This window comes from Pempheris klunzingeri, chromosome 17 (genome assembly GCF_042242105.1).
Source record: "Pempheris klunzingeri isolate RE-2024b chromosome 17, fPemKlu1.hap1, whole genome shotgun sequence".
Lineage (NCBI taxonomy): Eukaryota > Metazoa > Chordata > Actinopteri > Acropomatiformes > Pempheridae > Pempheris > Pempheris klunzingeri.
In genome coordinates, this window is record NC_092028.1 from 13,614,291 (window position 1) to 13,622,513 (window position 8,223).

At 43.1% G+C, this 8,223-nt stretch overlaps 2 protein-coding genes across 2 annotated transcripts; both read left to right on the plus strand.

Moving 5' to 3' along the window:
* Positions 1-31: 31 nt before the first annotated feature.
* mcrip1 (MAPK regulated corepressor interacting protein 1) lies at positions 32-3,572 on the plus strand. Its single transcript, XM_070848244.1, has 5 exons — positions 32-121; positions 786-879; positions 1,071-1,189; positions 2,589-2,693; positions 2,800-3,572. Exons 2-5 carry the CDS (start codon positions 872-874, stop codon positions 2,862-2,864), a joined length of 297 nt encoding a protein of 98 aa, XP_070704345.1. The 5' UTR covers positions 32-121; positions 786-871; the 3' UTR covers positions 2,865-3,572.
* A 641-nt stretch (positions 3,573-4,213) lies between these two features.
* On the plus strand, positions 4,214-7,201 carry alyref (Aly/REF export factor). Its single transcript, XM_070847979.1, has 6 exons — positions 4,214-4,562; positions 5,946-6,104; positions 6,211-6,358; positions 6,479-6,542; positions 6,625-6,811; positions 6,896-7,201. The coding sequence occupies exons 1-6, from the start codon at positions 4,320-4,322 to the stop codon at positions 6,908-6,910; spliced, it is 816 nt and encodes a 271-aa protein (XP_070704080.1). The 5' UTR covers positions 4,214-4,319; the 3' UTR covers positions 6,911-7,201.
* The last annotated feature ends 1,022 nt before the right edge of the window (positions 7,202-8,223 follow it).

An 8,223-nucleotide genomic window follows, 5' to 3' on the forward strand; every position in this document is an offset into this window, starting at 1 on the left:
AGCTATTTCACTTCCGTGTCTCTTCCCGGAAATGATTGGTTGGCATTGGCAACGTTTTAGCCAGGTCTAACGGCGTACACAGCCTCTGAATAAAGAAATCCAAAGGAAGGGTCATAAAAAGGTTTGTTGGATATTTTAACAGCTTGTATTGAAAATTGCATCAGTGCTCTGAGTTTCTTTCAAGTAAATATTTGCGAATAACGCAACGCCAGCTGGATATTAGCTAATAGAAGCTAACGTTACGACAAGACAATGTAAAGCTAGCTAGCTAGCTAGCTGGCTAAAGTTAGCTGAAATTATTGTGTCAGCAGATCTATAGTTAACCTCGCTGTCTCCCGGGATATAGCGGTAGGGGGACGCGAATCCGAAAAAGCACATAGGTTTTTACAGACAGTAGATACTCGTGTTGACTAGAATTTGAGCAGGGGGTTGGTGTAGCAGGTTTGGCTCTGTAGCCTGCTGCTAGCACTGCTGAAGCTACTGAAGTGAAAACGTAAACAAAAGCTCCTCAGCTAGCTAACGCCAACATTTGTCCACAGCTTACCCATGGATGTATTAGCCTATCATAGCTATATAGAAATCATGTATAACTATGAGTTAACAACACTTGTATTGATGTTAATGTTATTTTACTTGTGAGAACTCTTCATATCGTGTAGTTTATTACAGACTAGTGAGTAGTTAGCTAATTTAACTCTGTGCTTGCATGTAAATGTAAGCATGTGCTGTGTCATTTGGAAGCTGAAAGTGGGGATGCTGTAGTTGACACTGTTGTTTATTGTTAGAATTCAGCTGAGGACTTCTGAACCTTTATATTCTTCAAATCCACTCACCATAGAGGAGCGAGGAGCGAGTACAGACTGCAAACAGAATGACCAGGTCTGTAAAAGATTATGGCACTTCAGTGTGAACGTACAACATCAAACAGGCCAGTGTTAATAGACACCATTAACATTTTAATGAAACGTAGTTTCAGGTGTGTGCTGTTTTGGACTTGAGGCACAGAATGATATTATGTGACATGCATGTCTGTTATTACTACTAATTCAGCTGTTCTCATGTTTCTGAAGCTCATCTGCTCCCAGGATGGTGAATAGTTACAAGCGGACTTCAAGCCCCCGATCCCCTACTAACAGTGGGGAGCTTTTCACTCCAGCACATGAGGAAAATGTGCGCTTTATACATGATAGTAAGTATGCCCCCCTCCAACATCGACAAGTTATAATCTAAACATTTTATTCTACAAATGATCAGAATAATAGACCTCTCAGAGCTAAAAATGTATTTGTGTCGCTTTAGGACAGCTTTGGTTCAACTTTATTTCCTGTAGGTTATTGGTATAAACAAAAATGGCAACATAAAAATAAAGTCTGACCTGTTTAGATCTTTTATATTTTAATCTCTGAAATTCAAACACAGTCATTTTGTTTGTCTCACTGGCATGTATAATGGCAGCTCATACCACTTAAATACAGAGGCACACTGTCAAGCATTTCTTTCAAAATCCATTTCACATATTAAAGTAGAATCGTTGATACTATGAACTAGATAGACTCCTTTTGATCATGTCTGCCATTAGTAGTAGTATAACATGAAATTAGATAGCACAAATGTTTGCATCTGTTACATTAATTCATGTTGACATCACTGACCCATTATTGACTCACAGCTTGAATGATTTCATCAGCTTATAGAGCAAGAAAACATGTTATGTGCCCACTTGGATGTGACGACACAATTTGTAAACGGCGATGGCGTTACAGCACTTCCGCCTGTCAGTGTGCCGTCCCTCTCTGCAATGCAAGAGGCCAAACTAGACAGCCTCTCATTCTCAACACTGCTACTCAATGCTACATCTGTTTTCACTGTTTGCAAAGCCAAAGGAACCACTCTTTGTTTACTGTGTGGATTTTAAAGGTGCCCTGTGGAGTTTTCCTCTAAACACACAAAACATTTGTTTGCATTCAATGTTAACTCATCACTCACTCAAAAAAGCATTTGTGTCCTGCTGTGTTACTGCCACCTATAGATCAGTAGAACAACCTGAAACCATTAGCAGGAATACTTATCGTATTTACACGAGATAAGCAAGACAAGGACCCACTCAGAAAAACACTCCATGGCATTACTGTAAGTTTAAAACTCTGTAGCGAAAGTATAAATCCTGATGATAGAAGTGTACGTGAGGTAGGTCTGAGTGTTTGAGCAGCGACTGGACAGTGTGGTGCTAATGGCCACAGCCCACACTTCAGATTTTGCTTTTCAATGGTTTCATTTTAACCGTCATCATTAAAAGGATAAGTAGTGCTAAAGTATCTGAATTGGACATCTTAATTTGCCCACTGTTGAGTATAAGCACTGGATTTGAAGCACTTACTTTGAAAAGGGCTCAAGAGTGAATTTGCACATTACCAAATGCCAGCACACTGTCTCAGAAAAGAGCACTTAAAATGTCTCACCTTCGTTAAGCTGAACTTCTTATTAACCTCCAATCTGTACTTCAGTCTGTCTTTTTACTAACAAGTCTGCAGTGGAGGATATAATTTCCTAAATGTAACAAAAGCATTGTTGTCTTTTCTCTTTCACAGCCTGGCAGTGTGTGCTTAGAGACATCAGATCAACACAAAATAGTGAACGTAATGACCGTGGACCACAGGAGTATGTGGAGAAGAACCCAAATCCTAACTTACATTGTAAGTTCACTTATTAGTGAGTTGTATTTTATTTTTATGTCGCACTAAAGGATTAAATTAATCAAGCACTGGCCAGTGAACAATTTGTTTCTGTGTGCCCTTGCAGCTTTCACACCGGTGGACCTGAGTGACCTCAAGAAACGCAACACACAGGACTCCAAGAAGTCCTAGTCTTTCTCACGATGGTCCAGTCGCTTTTTTTTTTCCACCCATTATCCTCGAGAACTTCTCCTCCATCAGCCAGAAAGTCAGCCCCGTTGGCCAGTCTAGCACAGAACGCCAATCTGGTTTTTAAACCTTGGACCATAGCAGCCCCGCCTCTTTCTTTACCCTCTACACCTGACTACAAAGAAAAGAAGTGGGATTCCAGGGAGCACAAATTCTCCCGTCTCTTGGTTCATGTTTTTTTAAAGTCACAAAATCGTCACATGTACTTTCTTTGTGTGGATGGGACTGATGCAAACTTTCATCAAAATTTGCTGACATCTGATGCTGAGGTACAAACTGCTGACACTCTCCACAGGACACAAGAGACTGCAGTCTTAAATCCAAACCCTGTTTTCTTTACTACTGCTACTTATATGACTTTGGAGGAAAATGTGAAAGGGCTGACTTCTATTTTTATTTTATTTTTTAGTTTGTTTTGGAAGATAGTTTGATCAGTAAATTGTAGAAGTAATGGAATTGTCACATTGGATACACACTTTATGGGCAAGTTTTGGAAGCCAAATGCAATGTAGAAGGCCAACATTTTTATTATAAATTTTCTTGCCCTCAAATGGACTTTACTAAATAGAGACCTTCCCGAGTATGCTGCCCTGGTTAACCCCCCCTCCCCAAGCCTTGAAACAAAATGTTGAATAAAAGAATTTTACAGTACTCCTGCTTGTATTGATCCTACATAAATATCAACTATGGCAAACATGCAGAAAGGAACCTAAATGAAACTTACTCTGAATCTTACGCTAGGGGGAATTTCATAAAGCCAGATAATGGTAAGAAACGATCATGCTAGTGATACTGACTATACTGATTTTAGAGCGGCAGCCAATGATTATTTTCATTGTAAATTTTTTTTTAGTTGATTAATTAGTTTTATTAATTACTAATTACTAAAAACTTTAAAAAGTACATGATTTCTTAGAGTCAACGATGACATTCAAAGTCCTTAGCTTGTCTGGCTGTAGATATTTAGTTTCATGCCATAGAAGGCTAATACTCACATTTAAGAGGCTGGAATTAGCCTAAGAAACAGTTAGTCTAATGAACTGATTATCAAACTGACTGCTGATTCATTTTATATCAATCAAGTGACTAATGTTTTAACTTAAACCTTTAACTGGTTTGACACAAAACCTTTACTATAAGTAGGCCTATGTGTTTTGGGGGGAGGTGCTGATCAGTGCTAATAAAGTACATTTTGTAGGCGTTTCTTGTGTCACGCATATTACGCGATGACGTGCTTTTTACGTACAGTACGTGCCGGAGCGGTTGGTCTATATCCTGCAGACGGTGGCTCATTGTGTTTTGTCGCCGGTGAAGAGAGCGTCGAGCTAAGAGGGACCAAGCGAGGCTAGGGTGTATTTTTATACTTTATTCACAGTTTAGCATTATTGGGGCAGCATAATGGCCGATAAAATGGATATGTCTCTAGACGACATTATCAAACAGAACAGGCAGCAGAGAGGTGGAGGCCGAGGTGGAAGAGGTCGAGGCCGCGGAGGCTCCGGTGGCGGCCGAGGAGGAGGCGGCGCAGGGCGTCTTGGAGTCAGCGGCGGGGGATTTGGAGGCCGAGGCGGCGGATCCGGCCCCATGAGGAACCGACAGAACCTGAGCCGCGCTAGAGGCAGACCAACGCCTTACAGCAGGGTATGAGAAAGTTAGAGGAATGGGCAGAAAAAGGAGAAACCCTTCGGCAAACCTGAAAATGCCTGGGTAGCATCCTTCTATTCTCCACTAGGCTTGCTAGCTAACCCTCTAGCCAGTTTGCTAGTCAAGCCGATAAAATGAGCGCTGTAACCGCCGAGTTTCCCTCGTGTGGGAGCTCTATAGTGTGCGGTTAAGCATTAATGGAAGTTGTATGCGTAGTGTGTCCCTTCTCCCTCAACCCATTTGTGTCGCACCGTTTTTCAAGAAGAGGCCTCTTGGAGAGAGAGAGCGAGTGTGTTAGCCATATTGGCTAACTAGCTAAAGTTGGATCGTGAAGGCCTCGCCGGCGCCATTTTGAACCCAGCACCTTAAATTAGAGCTAGTCGTCCACGGGCAATAACGGTGCTTTCCACCCCAAGTGTCCAAAAGATCCTGAGAGGAAACCACTTCATCGAGAAAAAGCTTTTTTCCTGCCTCTTTTTGGAGCATAGTTTTTGTCGGCGACCAGGCGGCCTTTTGTTCGGGAGTGGCTGGCGGGTTTCACAACAAGGCCCGTTTGGTGGCTTTTCAACCAGTGTCGCTGTTACTTGTGGATGGATCAGTGGACTTCAAACCCCCCCACACCCTGATAGTGTTCATGTATGGCAAACCATCACTCTTAAGTGTGAATGAGTATTTAGACTAAGCCCCAATCAAAATGGCGTGGTCTCAAAATGGACGCTCAAAATAATCCACGCTCGCTTAGAGGGGATAGCTGGCCCCTTTTTTCCTAGTTGTTTTCCGATCCACTTTCCTCCCCCTCATCTTATGGACACTTTCCCCATCATGAAAGCCCTTTTCGAGGCTTGGTAAAGAACTTTTGTGCGGGCCAGGAAACTTGGTGCAACGCTGGAGGCAACGCTGCTTCAGATGGCGACCCCTGTGTACCCGAGGATCATATCTGGAGAGCCTTTGGTGGAGGCGCAGATGGCAAGAGAACAATGGGCAATATTGGTAGCTAGCCTGGGTGGGCGAGTTGTTCTGGGGTTAGTCTAGACATTGTGGGTTGCTTTGGGATAACTTTCCTAAATTTTTGACTTAAATATAAATAATCTCAGTAGATTCAGATAGATCACATACTAATTGAAATTTTGTACATTTGTTTTGTACATTAAGTTGTTTGTCCCGTGTATGTCCTCTGTCTGAACTGATTCACTTGCTTGTAGTGATGGGGTGGGCAGGGAACATTTGGGGGGGGGGGACCCTCTTGGGGGAGTTGAGCACCCTGGTCCTGTTGGAAGCGGAGCCCCTGCTTGCCCCAACACCCAGCCGTGTGGACTCTGTGATTGACAGAGGCAAGGGGATCCTGAAGTCAGCAGGTGCGTTCTCTTTCGTCTGTTGCAGCCTAAACAGCTTCCAGATAAGTGGCAGCATGACATGTTTGACAACGGCTTCAGCGGCTTCAATGGCGCTGCCGGTGGCGGCGGAGGAGCTGGTGTGGAAACTGGAGGGAAGCTCCTCGTCTCCAATCTCGACTTTGGAGTCTCAGATGCAGATATTCAGGTACTTGAGTTTTCACGTTGACAGTTAATTGTTTCAGTGGAGCACGTTTGGCCAAACAAGGTGTGACGGGGGTTAGTTGCTAAGGATTCCCCTTTTTGCTCCCCAGGAACTTTTTGCTGAATTTGGGACTCTGAAAAAGGCTGCAGTACATTATGACCGATCAGGGAGAAGCCTGGGAACCGCAGATGTCCACTTTGAAAGGAGGGCAGATGCCCTCAAGGCCATGAAACAATACAATGGCATCCCACTTGATGGTATGCCTCGCACTCAAATCATATGCACCGTATCCTTATTATTCAGATTTTTATTTTAGGACTATTTATTTTCTATTTACTACCCTGTTCAGATGGTGACGTTTGTCTTTGTCTCTCTAGGGCGGCCTATGAACATACAGCTCGTCACATCACAGATTGACACACAGAGGCGACCAATGCAGGGGTGGGTGGAGTCGTCTTTAGTTCAAGAAACCTGACCCATAAAACATTGTGTACACTGTTGGTAAATGTGTGCTTGTTTTCAGTCTGAACAGAGGAGGTGGAGGCATGAACAGAAATCGTGGGGGTGGCTTCGGAGGCATGCAGAGAGGCCGCGGAGGACGCGGTGCGGGCGGTGCCAGAGGAAGGGGTCGAGGTGGCCGAGGCGGTAGCAGCAAACAGCAGCTGTCAGCAGAGGAACTCGACGCCCAGTTAGACGCCTACAATGCCAGGGTACGCTCAGCTGTCGATACAGTGTCATCAGTTAACAGAAAGTGTTTTTGCAGCTGTCTAATTTCAGTGTTTTTGTTTTCCCAGATGGACACCAGCTAAGAAACTAAGCTCCTCCTGGTTGTCGTCCCTTCCTGTCTGCACAGAAGGGTGGTTGTTACAAATGTGCAGAATATTTTACACTTGGTCGTCTTCTGATGTGATTGAAATTATTGTCCCAACCTCTTGTTTTAAATGCTCCGAAAGTGTTTTTTACCAGATTTTTTTTTTTTCCCTTTTCTGATGAAAATGGTTTTGGCTGTAGGTTAATGTGAGCTGGGATTTCCCAGTTCTTTTCCTCTACCCTGTAGTGAATGGAACTTGTAATAAAACCTGCAGTGCATATTAACCAAATGCTGTTTCCCTGTGTTTATGTCTGCATGTCCATTCAGTTTTAAAATGCCCTTTAAATTTTTTTTACAAAGAAAGCCCTTGAAGTTTTGTGGCGAGATAGTTTTGCCTGCTTTATACTTGGTCTTCAACGGTTTCAAATCTGAAGACTGCCTACAAATTTATATTTTATATTGATTGAAATCAAGTGATTGTAGTTGGTAACCAGGTTTTTAGGTTGGATCTTAAGCAACATCTCAACTTGAAAGGATTTGAGCCTTTGGAAGCAACACATCTTTCAGTGGGTTTAGTGATTGTCTCAGCAAGAATTTTGTGTAGAAAACAAGTTCCTGAAGAGATTTAAATGTTTTGAAATCTATGTAGGTTCACAACAACCAATAAAATATGATCCAAATACAGACATAAAATAACCACATAAGCGTTTAAGCATGAGTCTGAAAGCTAGTTTACATGAGACTGGTGGAGCTGCCACTGTACTAGTAACTTAAAGTTGATAATATGAGTTGGTTGTCAGTCTGTAAACATGACTTGTCTGAAAGGGGAAGTTTCCCACAGCTGAGCAGTGTCCTTGTCAGAACTGAACACAAACATGATTTTCTCACAGGTCAGGTTTTAACGCACCACCACACCACAGCAGCTAGATGTCGTCCTGCTCTGCATCAAGCACACAGCAGATGTCGTGACGTGAGCCGACCAGTTTTTGAACTGTGCTTCGCGGCACCTGCCTGCCACGCCTGTTATGTAACGTTACCGCCTCCATGGATTAAGGACTTTGTGGCTGTTTGCTGCAGCTGGGAGAGGACGGAGACAGGCGGAGGGGAAGAGAGCAAAGTGTGTGTTAAGTTTGAAACTTTAAAAGCAAACTGTGTGAATGTGCAGCACCGATCTGCGTGGCCACGCGTGTTGCAAGCGCAAGTAACCCGGAAGCGTGTCTGAGGAAATGTGTCTGAATTATTAACTAATACAGTTTCCGGTTAGATTTTCACGATTAAAGCAGAGAGCTTTTCCTCTTTTACCTTTTGTTT

Coding starts and splice junctions, on each gene's coding strand:
- mcrip1 (XM_070848244.1), top strand. Junction 1,190..2,588: donor TGTGCGCTTTATACATGATA/GTAAGTATGCCC, acceptor TCTCTTTCACAG/CCTGGCAGTGTGTGCTTAGA. Junction 2,694..2,799: donor CCCAAATCCTAACTTACATT/GTAAGTTCACTT, acceptor GTGCCCTTGCAG/CTTTCACACCGGTGGACCTG.
- alyref (XM_070847979.1), top strand. CDS start 4,320: ATGGCCGATAAAATGGATATGTCTCTAGACGACATTATCAAACAGAAC. Junction 6,105..6,210: donor TCTCAGATGCAGATATTCAG/GTACTTGAGTTT, acceptor TTTGCTCCCCAG/GAACTTTTTGCTGAATTTGG. Junction 6,359..6,478: donor CAATGGCATCCCACTTGATG/GTATGCCTCGCA, acceptor TTGTCTCTCTAG/GGCGGCCTATGAACATACAG.